The sequence below is a fragment of the Harpia harpyja genome, chromosome 9, assembly GCF_026419915.1.
Source record: "Harpia harpyja isolate bHarHar1 chromosome 9, bHarHar1 primary haplotype, whole genome shotgun sequence".
Taxonomy (NCBI): Eukaryota; Metazoa; Chordata; class Aves; order Accipitriformes; family Accipitridae; genus Harpia; species Harpia harpyja.
Window position 1 is genome coordinate 23742180 of NC_068948.1, and position 27033 is coordinate 23769212.

The window sequence follows — 27033 nt, forward strand, 5'->3', positions numbered from 1 at the left end:
GAATCGCGTCTGCTGAGTTCAGTTAATCCTCCTTCAGTTTGTCCTTTTAGCCCCTTCCCACCACGCCAGCTGCAAGGGAGGCAGGTGCTGATCTCTTCTCCCTGGCATCTAGTGACAGTGTTGTCCCACAAACAGGGTTCATTTACCCGGTGTGCAAGCCAATAACGCACAGAGTCGAGGTATTTTCAAACTAATTTCACTGATGTGCATGAATGGGTGCCTGTCTCAAGACAGCATACCCTTGTCTCAAAAATCCTTATAATTATACACTTAACTAATACATATTCATTGTTATTTTCCTTAATGATTGGTTCTTTCTTCTTCATCCCTCATGTAAATTAGTGCACAGATTCTGTCTTCTTCCTTCATTGTCTTCTTTTGAGCAGGTGGTATCATTTGAGTAGGTGGTCAATGAATCGGTGGTCGCGATCTCCCCTGTAGGAATTACCTTTTGCCCAGTTCTTCCCTAATCTTGGCAGTTCCAAGCAGTTCAAGGTTTATTGACCAGACCACAATTTATTACCTTTTCTGACATAAACATAAAGCCCCATTGTTGTCCTAAAAGTGGATTCCTTACCCGGTGTGCAATAGACCAATCTCACACACTCAGGAGAGATACTGCTTTTTATTCAGGCCTGGGTGCTCAGTGGATTCTCCACAAATCAAGCACACCCGATTCATCAGGTGTGCCTCTTTTATACAGTAACAATTACATACGATTCATTAAACTACTCCTACCTAGTACATATTCAGACTATCTAATGCTTATGCATAAGATTACATAATCGTGACACACAAATGCTTTCTCCACATGTGCAGGGGTCTCAGGTGGTCTTCGGTGGTCGTTTGGGGAGGTATCCCCTCCTCACTTTGACTGCTAAGTCGCTCTTGGCTAGGTCAGTGGTCCGTTTTCCTGCCAAGAGGAATGTATCATCAATCAGGAAAATATAAAAAAGTACAGGATAACCTTGGCTACTCCTCTAGGTATTATTAAAGTTGTTTGAAGTTGAAAATTATTAACTAACTTAATTTAAAACAGCATTTTCTATTCTAAACAAACAGGATCCTCTATTCCTGACATCAATCCTTCCCCCATTTGAGACTTATGATGTCATTTAATATTCATCCTAAGTCTCACACCACTCCTTTATAAGTTCTTGGTCTACATGATGGCATGTATTGTATCATGCAACACATTATCAAAATCACAACTACAAACAACAGGATAAACACAAACAATTGTTTTAACCAACTTATATTTAGGAGCCATGAAGTCAACCACAAAAGTTCCAGTCAGAACATTCTTGTTCTGAAAAGTTAGAAGCTAATTCTTTCAATTACTGTATCTTTTTTTCCACCAATTGTAAATTATCAGAAAGATTAAAACAACACATTCCTCACAACCATGACTGTGCCTTAATAATAGATAATCTATAGCTGCCTGGTTCTCTAGGGTTGCCTCTCTAATCTGGGTCATTTCTGTTCCAAGAGCTGTCAGCACTTGAGATGTATAAGTAATGTCTTTGACCAAAGCACAAGCAATTCTTCTTAAGGTATGATAAGTCATGGCGACTCCTACTCCGGGTGTTAATATTGCTGCAGCTGTCATTTCACTTGAACCATAAAGAGTAACTTGGGACTCACAATCTTCTGGTAACCGATGAGTTGCTTTTTTTTCCTCTCCTCAATTTTCGAATCTTCCTTGCTTAGGAGCAATGGGGCTAATCTCCCAATTGAGCAAGGGCCCTCAGTGATGTTGGCCGGGACATAGGTATAGGCTAGTCGACCACAAAGTAAAAACCATCCCAGAGGTAGTCAAGTGTGGGCCCAAGCATAACTTACATTTTCTGTTTCATTACATGCTAAAGGGGGTTGCAATTGCGTTAGATTGTCACACTTTGAGGAACAACTTACAAAGGTAGTGCAATGTTTTGCAAGTAGAGTTCCTCATACTTTTACTCTCAGCGTTCCCCTTTCTTTAATTTTAATGGTTCTTCCCATATTGTACAAATTACTATATGTCATTTTGAATCCAAATACTCTTAACATAGTATAATTTTTCAATATTTCTAATGGGGTTGGGATCCCAATTAGAACTATACATTTCCCCAACCAAATTTCCTGATCCTAAACAGAAGGTGGACATGTTGGTAACTTCTCTGGCCAAGAGTTCCCAAATATTACAATTTCTATCCCATTGTGGCAACAAAAATTGAGGATTATTATTTCCTACCCAAATTATCAAAATATTTACTAACAATTAGCCACTTCATTATTGTTTCTGTAAAAATATTACGCTGTAACTTAATATTGGGTTGTCTTTAGTTTCAATTTCAAAGGTCCTTTTGGCATAGAAGTCCACAGGGGGGATGGTATCTTCTTTATTTTAATATAGTGGATCCAGGATTCAGCTCCCTGGAGCTTCACTGCAGTCAGTAGCACTTGATAGGCTCCTCTCCACTTCTCCGCGAGTGGTACGTCTTTCCACGTCTGCTGAGGGGAGACCTTATCGCTCTCTACAACTACCTGAAAGGGGGTTGTAGTGAGGTGGGTGTTGGTCTCTTCTGTCAGGTGTCTGGAGATAAGACAAGAGGAAATGGCCTCAAGTTGCGGCAAGGGAGATCTAGGTTAGATATTAGGAAAAATTTTTTTACTGAGAGGGTTGTCAAACATTGGAATGGGCTGCCCAGGGAAGTGGTTGAGTCACCATCCCTGGAGGTATTCAAAAAGCGAGTGGACAGGGTACTCCAGGGCATGGTTTAGGGGGCATGGTTAATGGTTGGACTTGATGATGTTGAAGGTCTTTTCCAACCGAAATGATTCTATGATTCTATGATTCTATGATTCTCCAGGCTTGAAGGGGTGTACTGGTGAATCCAAAGGCACAGGAGCTTTACCCTGGATGTGTCTATGGAGAGAGTTAATGATGTTGCCCAAAGATATTGAATAACCCCCCAAGATCTGTTCTCCTTTCAGGTGCATCTGATTATCTTTTCCTGTCAAATTTGCAACATAAGGCCTTCCAGACGATATTTCAAATGGACTAATTTTCTCTTTTGTCCTAGGTGTTATTCTAATTCTAAGTAGTGCCAGAGGCAAGACTTCAATCCATTTCATCTGAGTTTTCCTGACATAATTTCCTCATTTGTTGTTTGTTTGTTTGATTCATTCTTTCTACTTTTCTACTAGACTGTGGTCTCCACAGGGTGTGTAAATCCCATTTTATCTGTAAGAATTTAGAAACTTCCTGGATGACTTCTGCTACAAAATGGGGTCCCCTCTCTGTGGAAAATCCTTTAGGAACTCCAAATCTAGGTATTATTTCTTTCAAAAGCTCTTACACTACTTCCCTGGCTTTGTTGGTGCAACACGGGAAAGCTTCTGGCCAACCTGAAAAGGTATCAACAATTACCAATAAATATTTGTATGCTTCGCACTTTGGTAGTTCAGAGAAATCAATCTGCCAGTAATTCCCAGGTATAAAACCTCTTCTTACCTCTCCTGGTAAGAGTCTTTTTTGAATTTTGGGATTATTCCTCAAACAGATTTCACATCCTTGTGTAATACCTTTCGCAATTTTTAGCATGTTAATGCCTATTGCATGTGTTCTTACCATTTCTACTAGGGCTTCAGCTCCCATATGAGTGGTACCATGTGTTCTTTTCATGAGTTCCCTCATTATTTGAGGGGTAACTATACATTGTCCATCTGGAGTTTTCCGCCATCCTTCAAGTGTCTTGATACACTTTAGAAACTCAGCAAATTTATCTTCTTTCTCTGTATATTCAGGGATGTTAACATTAAAAGTTCTTTCAGGAACTAAGGCTGCTATTTTTTGTAAATGAAGCAGCTCTTTTTGCAGTCTCATCGGCCTTTCGATTTCCTTTGATTATATCAGTCCATCCAAATTGGTGTGCTCTGCAATATATCACTGCCACTTCCTTCAGTCTATTGACTGCTTCCAGCAATCTCAAAATTTCTTTGCTATATTTTATAGGATTTCCTTGTTATGATAATAATCCTCTCTCCTTACAAATTGCACCAAGTGCCTGTATTATTCCAAAGACATACTTTGAGTCAGTGTAGATATTGGCCCGCTTTCCTTCCAAAATCTCTAAAGCTCAGGTTAATGCAATTAGTTTAGCCTTCTGAGCAGAAGCGCTCACTGGCAGCGATGTTGCCTCTATCTCTTCTTCCAGAATAACGACAGCACATCCAGCTTTCTGTTCCCCTTTGATGATGAAACTGCTTCTGTCGGTGAACAGTTCCCAATCAGGATCTCGTAAAGGGACATCTTTCAGGTCTGCATGGCTGGAGTATACCTCCTCAATAGTTTGTAAGCAGTCATGCGTCAATTCTTCTTTTTTGTGTAGGGGTAACACAGATGTTGGATTTAAGGCACTAGATACTTTCATTATTATATCTTCTTGTATTCTCAGTATTGCTTGGTACTGTACCATTCTGCTCGGGGACAGCCGATGATGTCCTTTCTGTTCTAACACTGCTGTAACAGCATGCAGCACATCAACAGTAATTTTCTGTCCCGAGGTCAGCTTTCGTGCCTCCTGTACCAGCAATACAGCAGCTGCCACTGCCCTCAGGCATCCTGGCCAGAAGGAACTTACTCTATCTAGTTGTTTTGAAAAGTAAGCTACCAACCAACTTCCCAAAGTCCACACAAGTATTCCCAGTGCCTGGTGTTTCTTTTCACACACATAGAGTTCAAAAGGCTTTGTCAGATTCGGAAGGCCTAAAGCCGAAGCACTCCTGAGAGCAATTTTTATTGCATCAAATCCTTTTCGACAATCTGGAGTCCATTCTAAGAGCTCTCCTGGCCCCTTAACGGCTTCATATAGGGGTTTAGCCATTAATCCGAAATTAGGAATCCACAAGCGACACCATCCGGCCATTCCCAGAAATACTCTAAATTCTCTGAGCTAGGAGGTGCAATTTGACATACTGCTTCTTTTCTTTTGATTACCAACTTCCTCTCCCCCGGGATATCCCAAATCCTAAATAAGTCACAGTTGTCTGAACGACTTGCGCCTTTTTCCGTGACAGTCTATATCCTGCTTGCCCCCAAAAGTTTAATAAGCTTATGGTTGATTTTTTGCATTCTTCAGCCATGTCTGCCCCAGCAGTATGTCATCTACGTACTTACTGTAACAAGGTCACATTAGCTTCCTTACCTTGCCACTGCTCCGGTTCTGTCTCAAGTACGTTACCAAAAATCGTGGGGCTATTCTTGAATCCTTAGGGAAGCACTGTCCAGCATAACTGCATTTTCCATCCTGTCATGGGACTTTCCCATTCAAAAGCAAACAGCTTCTGACTTTGCTCTATAAGAATGCAGAAGAAAGCATCCTTCAAGTCCAGTACTGTAAAACAAACATTAGAATCAATGATAGTAGTCAGCGAGGTGTGGGGATTAGGTACCACTGGATGGACATCCACTACTATTTGGTTGATAGCTCTTAGATCTTGTACCAATCTATACTCCTGTGAATGTGGCTTTTTAATGGGTAGAATTGGAGTGTTATATTATGACTGGCATTCCCGCAATAGTCCGTACTGGAGGAAGTTGTTTATGATAGGTTCCAATCCAACATGGGCTTCCAATTTTATAGGATACTGTTTTCATCTTACTGGCTTAGGTCTTGTCTTCAATTCTATTTTTACCGGTTCAGCTGATTTAGCTCACCCAGGTTTCTCAGTTGTTCATACGAAGTGAGTTACAGCATCTTCTGTTTCTGCAACGGAGTTGACTTCCTTTTCTTTGTCTTCTGCTGTTCCAAGTAGTGCCTGTAACACATATATCTGTGCTTCCCAGGCATATTTTGCGGAATATGGACTCTTATTTTATTTGCATCAAAAGTTATTTGTGCCCCTAATTTATTCAACAAGTCCCTTCCCATCAGAGGTAACGGGCATTCTGGCATGTATAAAAACTCATGTACAAACATCTTGTTACCAATTTTACACTCAATCGGATGGAAAAAGGGGTCTAACCTCTCGTTTTCCTGTTGCACAACAGCAGCCATGGAATATTTACTTATAGGTCCTTTACAACTATTTAGTATGGAATAAGTTGCTCCTGTGTCAACTAAGAACTTAACTACATCATTCCCCATTTTCATTTCAACAAGGGGTTCGGCTGGGGACTCTATCTTTTTGACCCCCAGTCCCTGTCAATCGGAGTCTACATAAACGACTCCAATTAATTCCCCCAGTATAGTTATCACTACAGGAGTTGAAAGTCTGATTAGACTGTCTTTTTGGGCATTCATTCTTCCAATGTCCTTTTTCTCTACAAATAGCACACTGGTCTTTATTTAGGGGGGTCCTAATTTCCAGATTTCTTCTCATTCCTCGGCTCTTCCCTTGTCCTCATCCCCTTCTAAAACCTTGACCTCTGGATGAGGTCTGAGCCTTTACAAAAGCAGCAGCCAATATTGCTGCTTTTTGCTTTCTATCCTTTAATTTTTTCTTTTAATTTTCTTTTTTCTCAGCCTCGTCTCTGTTATTGTATACCTTATAGGCAATTTCAATCAGCTGGGATATTGTCATCTTAGACATTCCATCCACCTTCTGTAATTTCCTTCTTATACCAGGTGCTGATTGTCCTACAAAGAGCATGGTAAAAGTAATTTTATTGGCTTCATCTTCAGAGTCTAAATCTGTCAATTTTCTGGCCACCTCGCATAATCGTTCATAAAAAGCAGATGGATCTTCTGTTTTACCTTGTACCACTTGATATAATTTAGCAAGGTTCTTTGGTCTAGATACCTCATTCTTTATTCCATACAAAATTAGCTGGTGGTGTTGGTTATTAATCATCAACCTCCCTGTACTCAAATTCAGGTTCCAATTAGGCTCCTGAATTGGCATAAGCCTGTCAGGGCCATCTCTGGCATTCTGCTGTTCATTCTCCTCCCTTGCCTTTTCTATAACCATTCTTTTTTCTTCTGGTGTAAATGGTACTTTTACATATACCGGCATACCGTCTGCTTGGCGAAGGGGGGTCTGAACTACAGGATGCTGTTGTGCTCGAGTTCTACCTGCTATTGGACTCAAAGCTTCACTACCCCTTTCACTATCTCCTCCCCCACTAGTAACACTTTCCTTATCTGGAGCTACTAACGTCTGGATATCCTCCTCCTCCTCTTCCAGTTTTAGGCACTTTTTCCCAATACTACAAGCAGAACAACACATTGGTGCCTTCTTAATATCTTCCATTATCATCATTACATTTGAGTCAGAAGTTAACAAATTACATTTTTTCCATATTTCATGATTGTTCCTTAACGAGAAGAACAGATCAACATATGGCACCTCATCCCATTTATCCAATCTTCTGCAAAACAACATTAATTGTAAAATTGTATTATAGTTCAATGATCCCTTTTCTGGCCCTTTTTCCCCATCATCCAATTTATATTTTGGCCAGCACTGAGTACAGTACTCTGTCAGCTTCTTTTTTGTTAGGGGATCCCCTCCAAACTTGCCCCAATGTTTTAAAATACAACCTAATGGGGAACAAGGAGTTTCTGCTGGCTGCTGGGCACCCATATTTCTCTCCAGAAAGAACGTTCTCAACCAAGATTTCATATACTCCAGTCATCATTGTCAAACGTATATGATTACCTTTTCCTATACATGTAAATACTGTAATATCATATACTGCAGTTGTCACTGTCAAATGCATACGATATACCAATCACACCAATTATACATCAAACTAGCAATATCTCTTTCAGTTGGTGTTGCACCATTGTGTCACTTACCTGCTCCAGCTGGGGAGAATACTCTTGGAATCCCCGATCAAAAGATCGGTGTGTGCTGGAGTCCAAAGAGCAGCATCTCCCCACCAGTGGCTGGCAAGTTGATCCGGGCAAGGCGTCACAGCTGTCCCATCTGGGTCACCAAAAGCTGTTGTCCTAAAAGCAGATTGCCTACCCGGTGTGCAATAGACCAATCTCACACACTCAGGAGAGATACTGCTTTTTATTCAGGCCTGGGTGCTCAGTGGATTCTCCACAAATCAAGCACACCCGATTCATCAGGTGTGCCTCTTTTATACAGTAACAATTACATACGATTCATTAAACTACTCCTACCTAGTACATATTCAGACTATCTAATGCTTATGCATAAGATTACATAATCGTGACACACAAATGCTTTCTCCACATGTGCAGGGGTCTCAGGTGGTCTTCGGTGGTCGTTTGGGGAGGTATCCCCTCCTCACTTTGACTGCTAAGTCGCTCTTGACTAGGTCAGTGGTCCGTTTTCCTGCCAAGAGGAATGTATCATCAATCAGGAAAGTATAAAAAAGTACAGGATAACTTCGGCTAATCCTCTAGGTAGTATTAAAGTTGTTTGAAGTTGAAAATTATTAACTAACTTAATTTAAAACAGCATTTTCTATTCTAAACAAACAGGATCCTCTATTCCTAACATCACCATTGTCTAGTAGTTAGTTTCTAAACCCTCAATCATGTCTAGTTACTGTTTCCCTATTTTAAATATTAACTGATGGGGGCTGTACACAGGACTTTAGCAGCTCCCTGATTATTTCAATCATATTATACATGTTAATTGATAACAATTTGACACCTGGGAATGGTTCAAAGCTGCTCTAGGGGAGGTTTAGACTGAACATTAGGAAGCATTTCTTTACCAGGAGGGTGGTCAAACCCTGGAATAGGCTCCCTGGAGAGGTGGTCGATGTCCCAAGCCTGTCAGTGTTCAAGAGGCATATGGCCAATGCCCTTAACATGCTTTAGCTTTTAGTCAGCCCTGAAATGGTCAGGCAGTTGGACTAGATAATCGTTGTAGGTCCCTTCCAGCTGAAATATTCTATTCTATTCTAGGCACAGCCTCAGCTTGCTCACCCCCTAGGGACAAGTGCCACCCTCCCACGTGCAGGGTGGGCAGCCAGGCACAAGGACTAGGGGTAGAAGGAGGAAGGGAGGGTAGGCAGCGTAGCTGGAGACTGCAGCAGACAAGGGAAGGGGGCTAAAAGGTTAAATACTCCTCAAAAGCAGCCTGATAGGAGCATATTCCCACCCAGTTTATGCTCCATTGCTTAAAGAGAACGAGATTACACAGCCTTAACCATCATTAACTGAACTCAGCAGTATCTGAAAGTGCTTCCAGCTTGTTTAAATTCCAGTTGAGTGAATCACTGTAAAACAAAAGCTTCTGCTGCCTCCTCCCTCTCTTATCTTATTTACTTCTGACAGGAAAGCAGAGTTCAGGTTAAGGGCTGCCTTTATCAGGAACCTTTCACATGGAGACGTGCAGATATCCAATTTTCCGCTACCAGTGAGGCTGAAAAAAGGCAATAAAACCGAAAAAGGTCATAGGTGTGCAGAGGCTTTTACCCATTTCTTTAGATCACAAGATGGGAGTGCCAACAGGTTTGCTGGACAGGAGGTTTATCACAAGACTTGTGTCGTCTCCTTGGGAGCTGTTCTCACTGACGACAGAGGCAGTGACTTGGGATAAGGGTGAGGAAGGGGTCTGCGAAAGCCGTGCTCTTGCTGGAGGGCAGCCACCCCTCTACACACAAGCTCTTGGAGGTCTCCGTTGCTGTTGCCACCAGTCCCTCATATTCCCCTCTGGCTCCCAGGTAAGTACCAAGTAGTACACAGGTCACACTCCAGCACCTGCCCCTTGATCCACACAGGGTGCTCTGCACACCTGGAGGACTCCCTCCCTTCTCTCCCCGCAAACCTTAGTCTCCTTACTTAACCAGGAGAAAGCCTCTTTCTGAAATCTAGACCAAATAAAAAAGTTAATCTAGGCAGCTTGATTCTGTTCTTTCCACTGGGCATCACGTATTTGAGTCATGTTTTCAGTGGAATAATTTATGGAGAACTCCAACATGCAACCCAACATTTAAATGGTTCCAGAAATCACTGAGAGGCTGAGTAAAAGGAAAGACGCGCTTAGAACGCCACTAATACCAGTCTTAAAACAAACGCTTTGTCATTTTTATTTCAAGGACAGAACAGCCTTTCATCCCAGCTCCCTCCATGAGTTTAGTGTGTAACTCAGGTAGCACAACAACAAGCAGTCACATCCTGTAGAGCATGAGCTCCAAAGCAAACCCCACTGAGACACCGGCTTTGGGTTTTCCTCCTCTTCCTCCCTGGGTGAGAAGCAAGCCTGGCACAGAACAAACCGCACCTGTGCGGATACTTCACTAGCAGTAATTATGCAAATAAATAAAGAGTAGTCAGTACCTTGTGGAGCGGACGGTGACCACAGATCATCTAGAAATTAAGTTATTGCTATGTTCTTACTTACTGGACACTGCAGGTAACTAACCTGGTAACCACCAAGAGAGGCAACAGTCTCAGATTGCCCTTGTGTTATCAGTTGATGTTGGACAGAAAGGTGTGGGAGGACAAGACACATCTTGTTTAATCTGCTCTCTGCCTTAAGGGCGGGAGTTTTCTCAGTGGGACTGAATCTTTGTCATTTTTATGGAAATAGGTGGGGGAAGGGGATATCATGGGGAGGCTCCCAAAACGCTTGGAAATTCATCATGCCTGCCAGACTTTACCAAGGAGTTCACATACGCTTCTAAGAGTACATATACATACGGCTAAGTGTACTCGCTGCTCCTGACTTGCAACAGGAGCTACTGAGCCACCTTCACGTGGTAAGGAACTGAAGGTTCAAATTTCAAAGACAGCAGGAGCCCAGTGTCACCCTGAGCTGAGCCAGAGCTGCTGATTCATCAGGGAAAAATCAGGGCAAATTAGAGCTGTACGACAGGGGCATGGGGAAGTATGGGTCCTGCCACACACAAACGAGGTTAACCTGACACCTGATTCTACTTCCCTCTGCTGGTGGGACATGCTGTGATGGCCAGTGTCCCAGTATCAAGTCAAGCCAGCTAAAACAAGGCATAACATGAAGGCTAATACATATGAGACCACTTGTCACCAAAGATTATCAGGTAGCCCAAGGTTGATTACAAGTGATGAGTTCACAGCAGTGTCAGTGCCCCCAGCGTCCCTCCCCACAAGGAGTATTGGCTGGAGAGCATGAGTTTGAGAGGATAAGGAGAACTGCAAGAACCTCAGACTGATGGAAAAGCAGAGGAGTCCTTCACAGGACAGCCAGAGATGCCTTTGTTAGGCATCATGCAGCTGGTTCTCTTTCAGGAGAATCTTCTCCCCAGGCTTGAAGGCAGGCATCCCCAGATAAGGACAGCTGGCACAGCGGAACGCATCCCCCAGATAGCACTGGCAAAAGAAAGAAAAGCACCTTCTGTAATCAGGGGCAACTTTCAGTTCTCTCCTCCTTTGATATGGTTTTTCCATCTTAAGAAATGATGCTCCTCAGTCTGTATTGGCACAGAAACCGGTTCCCTCCTAACCCCTTCTCAACACACATCTGGTTAGCATGGTTAGCAGAGCTGTGCTCACATGGAACAAGGAAGTTTCCATCCCAGCCAGTGTGCCCAGGCATGGCTGCATGCTGGGCTTCGGCAGCCCCCTAACCACCGCCAGGTCCCCTGGGCTCCCATAAGGTGATCCTCCCTGAGCAGATCACTGGATAGCACATGAGCAGGGAGGTAAAGGTTCACTCTTCACTTTGACTCCTACAAGGGCGGCACTTGTGCTGGAACAGACAGCACACACTGGTACAGAGCATGTGGGCACAGGGCAACAGGCTGAAGCTCTGCAGAAGCTGCTGCACAAGCAGCGTTTGGAAGCAGTAAACCAGCTTAGAGAGTAGTCACTAAAGAACACAGTTCTTGGACACAGATCATGTACTGCAAACCACAGTATAGAAACAAAAATCACTATTTACATTTCCACAGGCAGATTTGGGCTGCGAGCTCTTCTTCTCCTGTTCCAGCTCTTCAGCCAGGCCACATGTGCTGTAGAAAAATAAAGAAGTCACCTGCATCTTTCTGCTTAAAGGTTGTGAGTCACCAACGCTCGTTCCAGCCCTACTCACACGCAACAGCCCTTGCCCTGTCACACTACACAGCTGACTCTGGGACTTTCACGCTCTTCACTTTGCTCTTCAACACCATGGTTTGTATAACAAGTGTTGAAACACACTCCTCGAGTTTAAACTGAGTGGGCAATTGCTCTACAGCACTTGTTATGTGTGCTATTTCTCCTTGAAATCTGAGAAACCAGGGTTTTAGCCAAGGCTGCACAAACTGTGTCTCCACCTTCAAAATAACTGTTGATCATATCAGTGTGGTAATTTGTAGCAGTTTTGGTATGGCTAGTCAATTCTTACTGTATTTGGATTTACATTCAAATAGTTAAGATAAAAAAGGACATGAACCAAAGAGAATTATGCTCTGAACAACAGCAAGGTGTCTACAATCTTTTTAAAATCCATCCAACTCTAAGGGTTTAATGTTACAGTTAAAAGATTCAGCAATAGGCTAATCCCAGCACTGACCAGTTCTTGCAGGCTTTCTTTTTGCCCATTTCTTTGCAGGATGGAGCTCTAAGGGATGACGGATCTGGTTTTTTCAAATCTTCTGAATCCAACAGCTCATCAGAGTCCAGAAGATCCTGAAAACATACCATGGAAGATAACATGCAGAAAACTGATTTGTCAGTAGGGAATGACATTGCAGTGTTGTGTTCAAAGAAATGGTGCTATCTGTAGCACTAGCACTAAAGCGCTGCAGCTGTGCCCTCTTATCCGTGTCTCCTTTCCACCCTCACCACATCTCTGGGCTCTCATAGTAGATGAGAGTAGACCTCACATAGTAGATGAGATATTTTGCCCTGGGGATGCTTCTCTACCTCTTAAGTTGTAAGGCTTCCCAAGAGGCATGACTGAAACTATTTAGAACAGGAAAGAAGAGAGAGAAGGAACAGCAAAGCCTCACAAACAAAATCAGATACCATCTCTTCATCATTCATATCATTGGCAGAGAGCGTCCACAGCTTGGCAGTGGCTGGGTCCACGGGGGGTTTTCCTGGAGCCAAAACAAAGGAAGAAATAGTAGTTACTCCAACCTTTGCCCCATCTACTCCCAACAAACAGAGTTCAAACAACTTTGGAAAGCCCCACTTGACAGGTTTTTACTGTAGCACTCCCTACCCCAGAACTATCTCCCTATTCCAAGGGATGCTTGTCACGCAAGAGGCAGGCAATCCAGACATTTAGCACGCACCACTCCTTACCTGAAGGACCAGGTTTCTTGGCAAAGGAAAGTTTGAGCTGACTTGAGGAACCCACTTCGAAATTGGGCTTCCTGCCTTCTATCTGAACAATGAGAAGGTCATTGCCTTGGTAACCCAAATGCTCTTGGACCGACTGGGCCTCCTCTGGGGTCAACGCTTCCTTTTGCAGCTGCAACATAAAATTTTAGGTTAACCTCATGCAGAACCCCTTATTTCAGCACCCAGTCCAGCATTCCATTGAACACAGACAACCGGTATTTTCAATCCTTAAGAAAAACACTACCCTTGCAGTAACTACAGTTTGTGGCAGGCAGTGTCCCCGCACATTTACAGTAAACCAGGGTAGTTAGACACCTTGTCACCCAGCACGTCCCCAGGAATCACCATCTACATTTCAAGGTAACTGCATGAGGGAGTTCCTGGAAGTGCTAAGTACAACATACCTCCTTCACTTCCACCAACCCAGAGAGAGTCAGAGCTGTGGGGAGTTTGGCTGCTGTCTTGATTCTGCTGTTGTTTCCTGGAAGACACAAAAGCAGGAAGTAGGAGGAGGGAAGAACAAGAACAGAGGTCACTGAGAAACCTGGAAGAGCAAGAGCTTTAGAAGGACATACTCAAGCCAAACCTCTGCTTTAAAATTGTCTCTTTCTAGTTGACAGCAGGAAGAAAGCAGAAAGAGCATAAGCAGCTTGTCATTAAAGTAACAGCCTGGGATCACAAAGCTGTTCTAGCTCCAGATCTGTTCTATATATGCCAAAAACCTTCTTCAACCCAATTAACACCCAACAAAAAAAAAAGGGGGGGGGGGGGGGGGAAACCAACCCAAACAACAAAATCCCCTGTCCTGGTTTTGGCTGGGATAGAGTTAATTTTCTTCCTAGTAGCTGGTATAGTGTTATGTTTTGGATTTAGTATGAGAAGAATGTTGATAACACACTGATGTTTTCAGTTGTTGCTATGTAGTATTTATACTAAGTCAAGGATTTTTCAGCTTCTCATGCCCAGCCAGCAAGAAGCCTGGAGGGGCACAAGAGGTTGGGAGAAGACACAGCCAGGGCAGCTGACCCAAACTGGCCAAAGGGATATTCCATACCATATGACATCATGCCCAGTATATAAACTGGGGGGAGTTGGCCAGCACCGGAGGCAGGGGGAGCGGTGCAGATCGCTGCTTGGGAACTAACTGGACATTGGTCAGCAAGTGGTGAGCAATTGCATTGTGCATAATTTGTTTTGTCTATTCTAATTATTATTATTATTATTGTAGTAGTAGTAGTATCATTATCTTCTTCCTTTCTGTCTTATTAAACTGTCTTTATCTCAACCCACAAGTTTTACTTTTTTCCAATTCTCTCCCCCATCCCACTGGGTGGGGGGAGTGAGCGAGTGGCTGCGTGGTGCTTAGTTGCTGGCTGGGGTTAAACCATGACATCCCCGAAAACATTTTCACATACTAAAATGAACAACTCGTGAAGTTTTCAAAACATGGACTCCTAAATGAACATTACATTCAGAAACAAAACATTCAACATTGTTCTTGTAGGCAAAAGCTATTACAATCACTGTTTAATCAAAAACTCATCACAGGCTTCTTTGCTTGGGCGCAGGATTCTGCTGAACAGAATTCACTCACCCTCTCACTAGTCCCACTTGCACTTTATTCCAAGTCCACTCAGCCTGTCAGATGTGACTCTGGAAAAAAGAAACCTCATCTACTCCAGACTTTGCATGTTCTTTGTTCTGTCCCAGAAGCGTTCCCCCTACCCCTATGATACCACTTGCACCACAGAGCCACTGCCAGCTTCAAAACAATGGCAAATCTTCCCAACCTGAAGAAGCCGTTTCTGCTGCCACTTACACCACCATTTTCAGCATTGTAGATTGTGCCAACAGAAACACCGTCAGCATAGATACTTCTGTTCTTATCAGGTGGCATATTATTTCCCACTTCCACCCTGAACCAGCTCCTTATGCCAACAAGGTTTGAATGCAGGTCAAGTAGAAAGAGGAACAATCTTGTGTTCACCTCCTTGTGTGCTCCCCCAGCTGTCCCATGACAGGTGCTCTGGCTTTACTCTTAAAACTTAGTCCAAACACTTCCACCTTTTCTGGATAACTATTTCTCAGCTAGCTTCTGCGACAGCCTCTCTCGGCATTTGTCATTTTTAAAATCACTTCAGAAGCTCCTCAGAAACACAACATCTGCAACTATTTAACATTACACACTCTAGAAGAAGGCCGGTGCCCACTGAGCTTTTCAACATAGTTCAGGAACAAGCCTATCCAGCACTTTTGATAGAAGGAGAGTGACTGCAAACATCTCTGATGGCTACCAGCTTAAACACAGGATAAAAACCTTGCTATTCAGGTTAGTGTGTCAGGAGAATGAAAATCTCTGAATGTCAGTCAGGGTTCCTGTCCTTTCCATTTCAGCCTAATCCTCACAAGAACTGCTATGTTGCCATGAAAGCAAGGCTGATGAGGATTCTCTCACCTGATTCTGTAACCACTGGTTCTTTCAGGAGGACACGGCCCCCCGGCTTAAGTATCCGAGCTATTTCTGCCAGTACCTCCGCACTGTGCTGTGCTGTACTGCCTGGTACCACACCAGAGAGAACTACATCAAAACTGGACTCCCTGTGAGCTGCTGAAAAGAAAGAAAGAGGAAGATGGTACAATTTTACACATGTACACACAGAGCTTCGCATCAGTTCCACCTCTCTCATGCTTGCGTACAACAGCAATAACTGATTAAAGACACCAGTCATAGGAAGCACAACCAGGGTATGTCACTTTCTTTGCTGTACTGCCAGTGGTAAGAGTTAGCAGTAGGTGCTATTGTTGTTCTGAACGCTGACTTACAAACCAGGGAAGATGACAGCTCACACAACAAAAGCACCCTCTCCCTTTAAACAAAACAGTGAAAAAATTAAGCTCATTCTTACACTGAGACAGCTGGTTAATGTTTTCCACAGACACACGATTATTGGCTCCCACCAGTGCCTGGATTTTATCCACCAAATCCTTCAGGGCTTCAACCGGCGAGGAGCTGTCCCAGATGATGGCCACGCGCTGGCCTGGTGCCACTCCGTACTCCCCCATTCCCACAGCAGCAGCAAACCTGACAGCGGCAGAGAAGTGAACCGGTCGGGGGGAGACAGACAGGAAGGGTAAGTGCCAAGTGCAGCATGAACCTCTGTGGACTGTGACTTAATCACAGAGCATCGACTTGTTTTAATAAATGGGGGTTATTTTCCGGAGAAAGGCAGCATAGAATTCCCACAAGCTGAGCGTTAACATGACATTAAGAAATAACTACACTTAAGGGCATAACTCAGTTTGTCTCCAGTTCAGAGACTAGTTCTGCAGGGAGACTGCAAGCCATAGTTAAAAAACTTACCTGCTTTCCTTAAAGATTTGAATTGAGACACACAGAGGATTTCCGGACTTCCAGACTAGTGACGACTATTTGACATTAAACATTGCCTTGTCTCTCCTACTCAGGACGTGACCTAGCAGAGTTTGCTTCTGCAGTACATGAGAGGTAAGTTTCAGCATTCCCAGCATTCAAGAATGACTCTCTTTCGACTCTTATCATTGGTGGCGCTGGGTGAGCAATTACACAGAGGGAGGAGGGGAACAGAATATGCGGTGAAGTGACAGTTTTGAGAAACCTGTCTGCACTAGTATTTTATAAAAGATTGTACTCCTGACAGAGTCCGAAGAAAATCTGCACTACAGAAGTGTCACAATAGTATCATACCATCACCTGTACTCATAGCAGCACTGGCTGCTGAAACAAATTACCTAGCCTCTTTCACTCTACTCATCCAATGCAAACCTATTTTCTTTCTAATTTAACACAACCACTGAGAAGAGAGAGCACTGGTGAGCACACTAGTTGCCCAATGTTACCTTCAATTAGCTTCAAGCCACACACTTGCTTCAGGAGAGCCTGTTGTAAGCAAGGTCTTTATCAGAAATCATTACGTTACGTGTCCTGGGTAATGTCTTATTTCCACCATGTTGTCATGAAAGCATAGCTTACAGATATGCTGTACCAAATTTAATTTGGTTGCCTGCAGTCAGCTGTGGAGTGGGTTTTGACCCTCTGTTCCTCTGGCTCTAAGTACCATGAACCGCTCTCTCCTGGAAACTGCAAAGAAGTTCAGAACAGGACAACTCTGCACCTTGTCAGAGCTGCTCTGGTAGGAATTTGCGCTAATGCAGCCCACAATGCCAACCAGGTAAGGAGCGGAAGATCTTGGACCTGTACGCGACAGGTTATAGCACCTCACAGTTGGCCCTGCATGCATATGCAATGCAAGCCAGGCAACTACAAGAGACAGTAATGCTAGTAGACACACATATTAATCTCATTAAAAAGTCACCTTTCTGAGGAAGAAGGCTGAAAACCTGAAAAGATACATAAGTTGTTGGGCTAATGTAGAAAAAAAAAAAAAAATCAAAAAATCACACCTTCCTCTCAGACCAGCAGGTTGCGACCTTTCAAGATCAGTCAGAGCCCAAAATACATCAACAGCGACACCAGCCTGAATCAATCGATGCAGCCGAAAGAAATTAGGAAGCTACCGTAGTCCTCAAAGACAGGACATTATGTCTGCCTCCAGTCAGTGTAAAGCCTAGGAGTTAGTTACCATTAAAGCATGCTCAGTCATGTTCTTGATGGGATGACGGGGAGGATATTGTTCCCCTCTTATGTGGGATATATTTAAAATGGAAGGTTTTATGTCTTCCTTTAAAGTATCTCCAGCTCTAGACTACAATGACCTAGACCAGCTCAAGCACCTGAGCGCTTGGCCGGCCAGGGCTTGGTGAAGAGAGCAAACAGGCACTCTCCTCTGTCACACGGAGGAGGATTCCCGCCGGCCGGGATCAGGCTGCATTCTGCCGCGCCAGGGAGGAGGCCCGAGGCCTGGATCCGGGGCAGATACCGGGCTGGGGGTGGGGAGGGGACCTTCTCGTAATTTCGCACACATTTAACAGTCCTTGCGGAACGCGACTGCCCACAACAGGGCAAGGAAGGGACTTTGAACAATATTGGAGGTTTGCAGCTTCAAGAGATTAAAAAGCTACCGCATATAGCACGTCAAAACTTTAAATTAAAGCCTTCTGAGCACTCCGTACCTTGTGATGCACAGCAGGCAGCTTCCAGCGGCCCAGGATGCAATCCGAGGTTGCAGGCAACGACTACGCTGCCCCTACAGCAGAGGAGTGTTTTAAATACAGCCCCTCATACAGAAAGGGCAGAATAAACCTCTAAATCACAGAGCCGGGAAGGGTTCAGAGGGACGAGGAACTAGACACGTGAAGGAATTTCATACAGCAATTCCCCACTCCCCGCGGCGGCCGCCTCAGGCAAGGCCTCGGGACAATCTTTGGAAGGGAAAGAAGGGGAATATCGGCCAAGGCGGGAGGCGCCCCCCGCCTCTCCCCTGCCGCTGAGGAGAGCTGGCCCCGGCCCCACTCACCGCTCACCTCCGAGCTCGCCCGGCTCGTCTCGCCCCGTCTCGTCTCGCTCTGACGCCGTCACCGCCGCGTCCCGCGCCCGCGACGTCATCGCCCTCTGCCCGCTTCCAAGATGGCGGCGGCGGTAGCGGCGGCGCGCAGCCTGCGGCGGGCGGGCTGGCGGCTGTGGCGGGGCCGCGCGGGTGAGGGGGCAGGGGGCGCGGCTGGGGGCGTGCTCGTGCTCGTGCTCGTGCTCGTGCTCGTGCCCGTGCCCGTGCCCGTGCCCGTGTACGTGGCGGGCGGGGCAGGGCGGTGCGGGGCGGCGCCGGGCGGGGCGGGGCGGGGGAAAGGTGAGGTGAAGGGCAGAGGCGGGGCGCCGCTAGGGGGCGGTATGGGGCTCCGGGGCCGCCCCGGGCCCGGGCCCCGGCGCAGGCCCTGAAGGCGCGTCCGGGCGGGCGCTTGCCTGAGGCCGGTGGCTGCGGGCCCCGGGGCGGGCTGGCAGGCCGGAGGGGCACAGTCTGGCCCGTGAGGGTCTCTTTGGGGAGCACAGTGTCTGGGTGAAGGAGAACGTGCGAGGCCTGGCGGAAGGAGAGCCCTTCAGTGGGCCTGGCGCCCTGCCAGCCCCTCACACCTCCCTGGTCCTGAAGGTGCCCCAGGCGGTGTGCGAGGGAACCGGGGCAGGGGGAGGGTGGGGGGTTGGAGTGGGGGGTGTTTGATGGTGGGTTTTTTTGGAAAGTGTGGGCCATGCAACCCAAGCTTATTAAAAAAACCCAGAACCTTGCTGCAGTGAAATCAAAAATTCTCACAGAGTAGCTGTACTTGAAAGCTGCGTTGCCCTTGAGTCATCTGAGAAACACACAGCGTGATCAGCGTGTTGTATCTGTTAAGACTGCTCGCTCTCCGGAGTATTACTTGCCTCTCGCCCTGAGCTCCGGGGTCGGCGCCTCCCTCTAGCTCCTCTCCTTCATCAGGGACCAAAAAGGAGAGAGGGTATGCTGCAGGGGAGTCAGGGCACGTTTGCATGCCTGGTTTCCAGTCCAAGATTGGGAAACCCCTTTCTGTTTGCAGTGCGAGCCATCTGCAAGGTTCTTTTCCTCACAAAACATTTTCGCTTTATTTTCATCAAGTGAATGTGAGCTCAGCTGAGAGGGGCGCTTCTTGGAAGTGTAAAAAAAGACTGTCTCTACAAATTTTTGTTCTTTTCAGCTGTGTTTGCCGCAGCTCTCTTCGTCACCTTAATTTTCTGTGCTTCCTCTTGCTGGAAGGAGACATCTGACTCTCTTGGTTTCCCGTCCAGTGGTCAGGTGCCAGCTCTACCAACAACAGCGTGCTCTCCAGGCCTCAGCCGTGCTGAGGAGAGTCTCCGATGAGCAGAAGGAGCCATTGGCATCTTCTCAGCAGCAGTTCGATTCACATCCAACCGATCACCAGCCTGAAAAGGAACCTCAGGGCCCTCGCCCCAGGTAACTCACTAGCTATTTCTAGCACTGTCCTGCCGACAGCGGGATCGGAAGGCTTTGCTTTCCTGAAACTCACATCTGAAGCTCGGAGACAACGAGATCCAGAGTTAATGGAGCTTTAGACTGCAGCAGCTGGAGAGCTGGTTTGCTCTGACAGTACAAATTCCAGTGTCCGCCGTGGAGACAGGATGGGACTTGCTTTCAAGAGGGAACCTCTCTGGTCTGCAAAGTGCAAGCCTTCGCTTCTGGATTTTTGTGTAAATCTACACAAAATATGGACAATATGTTGTCCATATGCCTCTAACTATAAAGCCCCTGTTGGAAAATCTTATAGTTTAGCTTTTTTTTAAAGGAGGGGGAATCTGAGGCTGATTGGTCTCCAGGTAGGCACCTAGATTGAGCCCTCCCTTATTTTTCTCTTCTCCTCTCATGGCAAAGGTTCGTTGAGAATCCTTGTTCTGGAAAGGGAAGGATTTTACAGGAGGAGGTGAGATTTATACCAAGTAAGCAGATCTCAAAGTGTGTCTGCATACAGCAGTGGCAGTGAGTGAGTGGCAGAGTCCAGGTTGCTGATGTTTGATGGTGACATTCCCCTCACTGTAACAATACCTTCTCATAGTTACACTGGCCAGGGCGGCCAGGAGTCTGAGGACTATGAGAGCGAGGAGCAGCTGCAGCATCGAATCCTCACAGCGGCGCTGGAGTTTGTGCCTCAACATGGCTGGACTGCAGAAGCCATTGCAGAGGGAGCCAAGGTATGTGGGGAGAGAAGCAACAAACCAGTTGAAAACTGGATGGAGCTGAAGCCCAAAGACAGCCAGGCCTGCATGCTTCCCCCACATACTCTTGGGCGATGCACCCTAGTCAGCAAATGCTACCGGGCAGGAATGTGTCCCAGCTACTACAGGATCACCCTGTCAGAGTTAAACTAAGGCACGATATAGAGTAGTGATCCTAAAGAGAGGAAAACATGTACAGGAAGCACTTTTTAATGCAGCATTGCTTTGTTTAAACTCATATAACTTCATTCATGAAATAAAGACAACATTTTTCTTACCTGGATCCTGCTTAGCAGTGTATGACCTGGTCTGTGCTTCTCCCTTCTTCCCTACAGACCCTGGGTCTCTCTGTTGCTGCTGCAGGGATGTTTCACAGTGATGGCAGTGAACTGATCCTACACTTTGTGTCTCAGTGCAACACCAAGCTGTCTGAGCTGCTGGAGCAGGAACAAAAACTAGTGCAGCTGGGCAAAGCAGAGTGAGTATTGGGTATGAAAAGACATCTTCCTTGGCAGACTTTGGGGACTGGATAGACAGAGAGGGCACCTGGGACACAGATGCTTTTAAGTAAAAAATGTAATTTACCCAAAAAACCCCACCTTCCCAGATAGAGAGTTGGACCAGAGGCATGAAGGATACGTAATACTTTGCATATCTATTGCTGAGGCAGGCAAGAGATTGATCTTTCACGTTCAGAATTGAGTTTAACTTGGATGTTCTTCATATTTGGTTTTTTTTCCTTACTCAGGAAGAAGCCTACAGATCAATTCCTGAGAGATGCTGTGGAAGCCAGACTGAGGATGCTGATTCCATATATTGAGAAATGGCCCCAGGTATAAAATGAATATCAAGACTGTCTCTTTTTTTGTGTGTATTTTAAACACTCTGTGGCCTTCAACATAGTCTCTCCACCAGAGTAGTTGAAGGTTGTAAATGAAACCTCTCCATTGTTCACTCCACCCATCTGGGATCCCCAGGGGATAACCTGTGTCTCTCAGTCCTATTTGCAGTGTCACTGCAAGTCAGGCTCCTTGCAGCATTTTTCTGGCTGCACCGGTCTCACCTGACACCTGGAAATGCAGAACTACTGCTTTGAGCAAGAAACTGCCTGCCTGGTGTGCAAATGACAAACCCTTGACAACCTGAGGATAGGTCTGTGAACTGAGAGGGCTCCATGATCAAAAATTCAGATTTAAGTCTCAAGCCATTTGTCCCAGGGTGGGAAGGGAATTGAATTGTGGCCAGAGTAACAAGCAAAATGTTCCCAACCTTCGGCTGCAAAGATTGCTGCAAAGTCAGCCTCTGTTGTCCAGACTCACTGCTGGCCTCTGGGCAGCTGAATCCAGTGCTCCTTGCAGAAAGAGAAGACGGGTTCATGTTTTTTTTCCAGGTTAGCATAACTTGTCTTCTGAAGGATGTGGGTGGTTTGTGACTCTCCTGGCATTGTATTATTATGTTCAAAGGCTGCAAGATCCCAGTAGTGCCATTATGGCTGGCTGTTCTGCCCTTGGTAGCTGCTTTGAGTTCAAAGTCAAATTCAGAGAAATGAGAGATTTGACTCCCTGCCCATAGGGGCACAGCACAAGTCTGAGTCAGCTCAGCCTGTGCTGTGTTTCTGTGCCTGGAGAGGCACCTTGGGAGACACAGCACAGTGACGTTCGAGCTGAGCGGGGAGCTTTGGGCTTGAGTACAGGCCGAGGCCTGAGCTTGGCTGCCACACTGTATATTCCCTGCAAATCCTGCCGCTAGGAAGGACCGGTGCTAGCTGAAAAGGGGTGGGAGGACTTGTCACTGGGAGCTGGTGGCAAGTCAGCAGCAACAGGGAAAAGATAACAGAGCAGAGCATTGTTGGTCTGCTTTATTATTATGTCCTTCTCTCTTCAACTCTCCCATTTATGTGTGTGTTGCCTTTGCAGGCTCTGAGCATTCTGTTGCTCCCGCATAACATCCCTTCCAGCCTCAACCTCCTCACCAGCATGATCGATGATATATGGCAGTATGCTGGAGACCAGTCCACAGATGTAAGTCTTTGTGCTTTGCATACTGGCTGGTTCTACCCTTCGCACTTCAGCAAAATGATGGGTTGAAGTACACATCAGGCCACGTCTCTCTTGAAATGATCCATTTGTTGAACGAGGAAGACATTTTCAGAAGCACCCAAGGGTCCTTACAAGCTATAGTCTCATTTCCAAAGAGACTTAGGAGCCAATGGGACTAAATGCAAATTAGTGCCAATGGAATTAGTGTAAATTAAAAGGACCTACTTTCCTAGACTCTTTTAAGTGCTCCTTTTTTTTTTTTTCTGAAGACACAGACAAAATTGTTGAGATTTTGAGACTAAGAAGTTGATCCAGTATTCAGTGAGCGAGCAGCATGTCTCATTCAAAGCAGCTGTCTCTTCTACCAGCAGTAGCATTTACAGATTTGAATTGAAAACCTTTAAAGAACCTACCTAAAAATACCAGTAGCTTATTAAAGCTTTCATCTTTCTGGCAGGAAATAAAAGAAAATTATAACCTTAATTAAAGCAATTAATAAATTACTTTAATTCATATAGATGTAGGGAGAGATGGCAAAAGCTAAATGAACCATTTTAACAAACTACTTTAATAAGTTTCTTTTATCTATGTATAAAAGAGAAGCTACTGCAGAGAAAAATAAATAAGATGACAGAAAAATTAAAGGAATAAACCAGAAGAGAACTGAAACACTATGATTACATCAGGAACTGCAAGTCCTTTACGGGTTATGAAAGTCAAATCAACAGGTCAAGAGTCAGTGTCTGCACTGAGCTGCTCCTAAAGTCTCCTCACCAACGTAGGGATTAGGAGAGGTTCTAAAGTTTCTCTTTTGTTTGCGCCTTCCGATCGGTTACATGAGTTTTCTTGGGAAGCTGTGGTGCTGACCCCACTCCCTCTTTCCCAGTAAAAGGGTTTAATGTCACTCACAGTGGAGCCCTCTTCACAATGCCAGGAGCTCAATAGAGTATGCCTATGCCTTCGAGACCCCTTCAGGTGTTTTTTTTGGAGCAGGAGGAGAATCAACAGAAAGAGTTTGGTCTCAGGCACGTGAGAGATCCAGTTGCAAGTAGCAACATCCCTCATGTTTCTCCCCTTGTCAAAGCTTGCAGGTTGTGGTGCAGAAAGTAGAGCTTTCGAGCCAACTACTGTCTTCAAAATCAAGGCCTGTGTTTTCATTTTTCTTTTGCTTTGTAATTGTGAATGGAACAACCAGTATTTTTTCTAGGTAATAGCAGCAAATGAAGTTGAAGACTCGTTTTTAAAAATGTTTATATATTTTGTCTGCCAGTGGTTCAAGTGCAACTGGAAAAACTGAAAAGTTTGAGTTATTTGTGCATCTTTGCATTGTGTAACCTGTTGTTGTAGCGCATCCTACAGCATTGCTGCCAGCAGTGTACTGATGCATTTAGTGATTCAGCAGGCGGTACTGGTATTTCAATGATACGATTTGGGAAAGGGGTATCTCTGTGTGATGTCTTGCACAGTTCTGTCCTCTGTTCCCTTTCTTCACGCTTGTGTCTGATGCGAACTGCAGCTGAAGTTCAATACTAAATATAGCTGTTTCTTATCTAATCAGATCTAGAATTGGAGCTTTGCATTGCCTGCTAGCAGTCCATAAAGCAAAGATGAACTCTTTCACTGTGCATGCAGGTTAGCTGGGCAAGGGAGAATTCCTTGCTGCCTGCTGCAGGTGCCTGCTTGCAACCAGAAGCAGGTGGTGGGGATTTTGTTCAGCAGTTTTAGACACCGTACTTGTGACCTCTATCTGGTGCCACGGGAGCAGCTGTGCTGTCAGATGTCAGTGTTGGCTGGTGGCCCACTGCATCACAGAGACGATTTATACAGTTTAAGTGGGAAAGGAATGTGCAGTCGGTATGCTATTTTCCTCTGCCATTCTCTTGTCTACATTCGTGAGCTGCATTCTTGATCTGTGTTCAGGTCACACCTTTCTCTCTCTCTCTCTCTCTCTCTCATTTCATGCCCTTGCAGTTTAACTGGTACACTCGTCGGGCTGTGCTCACTGGCATCTACAACACCACTGAACTGGTGATGATGCAGGATTCATCCCCTGACTTCGAGGAGACTTGGCGCTTCCTGGAAAACAGAGTAGCTGATGCCATGAACATGGGCAATACAGCTAATCAGGTAACATTACAGGCAAGGTATACATGCAGTGTCCCCCTTCTCCCCAAATATATATGCAGGCAGACGTGGCTTTTCAGTCATGCAGACCACACGTCTGCTGAGAGACTACCTTGTACTGGCGGGTGATTGCATAAATGCTGTTGGTTCAACATCAATAAACACCTATTTTCTAGTGAAATGATATGTAGGCGCACTCTTTGTCAGACTGGCCCGATGGTTAGGAGACACGTATTCCCAGGAAATCTCTTCCGTGCTTCTTATCTCTGGCTATCACTTGTCTGCAGTGCTTGGCTTCTGTCAGCACCTTTCTGTAGCAAATAAATGTTTGTTGTGCATTATGTCTCTGTTTGGGTGGCCATAAGTGTAACTGCAGAAGAAAGCCAAAGGTCATGTTCTCCTTGTGTCTCCTAGGTACAGTCAACCGGAGAAGCAGTTGTCCAGGGCCTGATGGGAGCTGCAGTTACTGTAAGTAATGCTGAAACCAGCAGGGCTGTAAGGGCAGAATTGTTTCTCTTCCCTTCCATGCTGAATGTCAGCATGTTTTTCCTCCCAAATCTAGAAGATGGCATGAAAGAGAATTGTCTTTTGTAACTTAACTACATGTCAGGATGATTTTCTGGGTTGTTTGGGGTTAGTTCACTGTTTTGTGGTGAAAGAACTTGTAATAGAGCATAAAAAATTTAAGTCTGAAGGTGCAGTGTGAGCTTTAGGGAGGAGAGACTGGCGATCAGAATAAATACAACTGTTCTCCATCGCTTGTCACGAGATCTCTTCCTCTGCCAGTCCCCGTGCTGGAGATCTTGACGGAAGGTGCATGCCCCCGTGGGCACGCAGGAGGTGGCACCTGTCCCTGAGCCACAGTGGGGTGACTTCCTCAAGCTGTTTCAGTTGACTGCAGTGTCCTTCCAATAATTCATGCACATATTGGCAGCATCCTGGACTGCTTTGTGTCCATGCAGAGGGAGCTGCACTTCCTCTGGGATACAAAACAATCCTTTCTGTACTCAGGAATGATTTCTGAAGGGCTTCAGGGCCTCCCTGTGATTCTATTTTTGGACAATTCCCATTGCATTTAGCAGCAAAGTGATTTCCTTGTTACCAGAAGAACGTTTTCCTTGTACCAGTACAAGACAAACAGGCTGGAACATAAATGAGAAATAATTTTTACTGTACGAAGCAGTTCTCAAGAATTTCTCCCACTTCCTTCCCCCTGCGGTTACGGTAGAATTCTTTCGTAACTTCAGTGTTTCTCAGCCTCTTTCTGCTCTCACACCTGCCTATGCCAAAAGGATCCTCCACTAGAGAAATAAATCCCTGTGCTCTGTCCATGCTCTCGTACCTCAGCACGACACTCTCATCCCTGCGGCTCGGGTCTGAGATGTCTCCCATCACCAGCTGTTTAGTCTGTCCCTGCAGCAGACCCACTGCGCAGATGAACAGGAGGAACTACTAGACTGTTTCCCAAGCGGGGGGGGGTTGCAGCCAGCTGGTTTTAAGGCAAAATCATCCCAGTACATTAACTATAGGGGTAACCGGTCCGGAGCTCCCATGGCCAAGGGTGGAGCCGCTGTACGGGTGTGCTGAGCTCTCCAGGTCTCTGCAAAACGGACAAGCAACCTGCATGCCTCATCAGGGGCTTAAATTCTCTGTCGGGGTCTGTGTGGCCACGGAAATAAAACCAGGCTGAAGCCCACTGACCGAGAGAGCGGGTTCAGCTCGGGGGGGGGGGGGGGCTGTGGCTGGATCCAGGGCGACCTTTGTCCACCCCCTTGGCATTCACGGTGCCTTTTCGCCGGGGGCGCTGGTACTGAACCCCCTGCTCCCTCTGCCCCACAGATCAGGAACCTGGCGGGGCTGAACCAGCGCCGGTGAGGAAGGAACCGACGGCGGAGGAGCGACGCCGGGCCGGGCCGCGCCCGACCCTTCCCCGGCACCAATAAAGCCGTACCCCAGCCTGGCACGGACTCTTTTTGGGGGC

General features: G+C 45.7%; 2 protein-coding genes across 8 annotated transcripts; one reads left to right on the top strand and one right to left on the bottom strand.

The window, feature by feature from the left end:
• Positions 1–606: 606 nt before the first annotated feature.
• CIAPIN1 (cytokine induced apoptosis inhibitor 1) lies at positions 607–18791 on the bottom strand. 7 transcript variants are annotated; one of them, XM_052795778.1, is made up of 10 exons: positions 18674–18791; positions 16127–16302; positions 15676–15825; positions 13625–13701; positions 13182–13350; positions 12900–12973; positions 12445–12560; positions 11833–11902; positions 5190–11261; positions 607–913 (listed from the first exon to the last, which is right to left on the bottom strand). In XM_052795778.1, the coding sequence occupies exons 1-9, from the start codon at positions 18760–18762 to the stop codon at positions 11151–11153; spliced, it is 1032 nt and encodes a 343-aa protein (XP_052651738.1). In that variant the 5' UTR covers positions 18763–18791; the 3' UTR covers positions 607–913; positions 5190–11150. The 7 variants fall into 7 exon arrangements, with proteins under 7 accessions (XP_052651738.1, XP_052651737.1, XP_052651739.1 ...); XM_052795777.1 differs by having other exon boundaries at positions 15676–15828; XM_052795779.1 differs by lacking the exon at positions 18674–18791 and adding an exon at positions 18330–18403 and having other exon boundaries at positions 15676–15828.
• Positions 18732–27012, top strand: COQ9 (coenzyme Q9). Its single transcript, XM_052795780.1, has 9 exons — positions 18732–18853; positions 19948–20113; positions 20730–20865; positions 21225–21367; positions 21638–21722; positions 22806–22910; positions 24900–25055; positions 25467–25520; positions 26892–27012. The coding sequence occupies exons 1-9, from the start codon at positions 18784–18786 to the stop codon at positions 26925–26927; spliced, it is 951 nt and encodes a 316-aa protein (XP_052651740.1). The 5' UTR covers positions 18732–18783; the 3' UTR covers positions 26928–27012.
• The last annotated feature ends 21 nt before the right edge of the window (positions 27013–27033 follow it).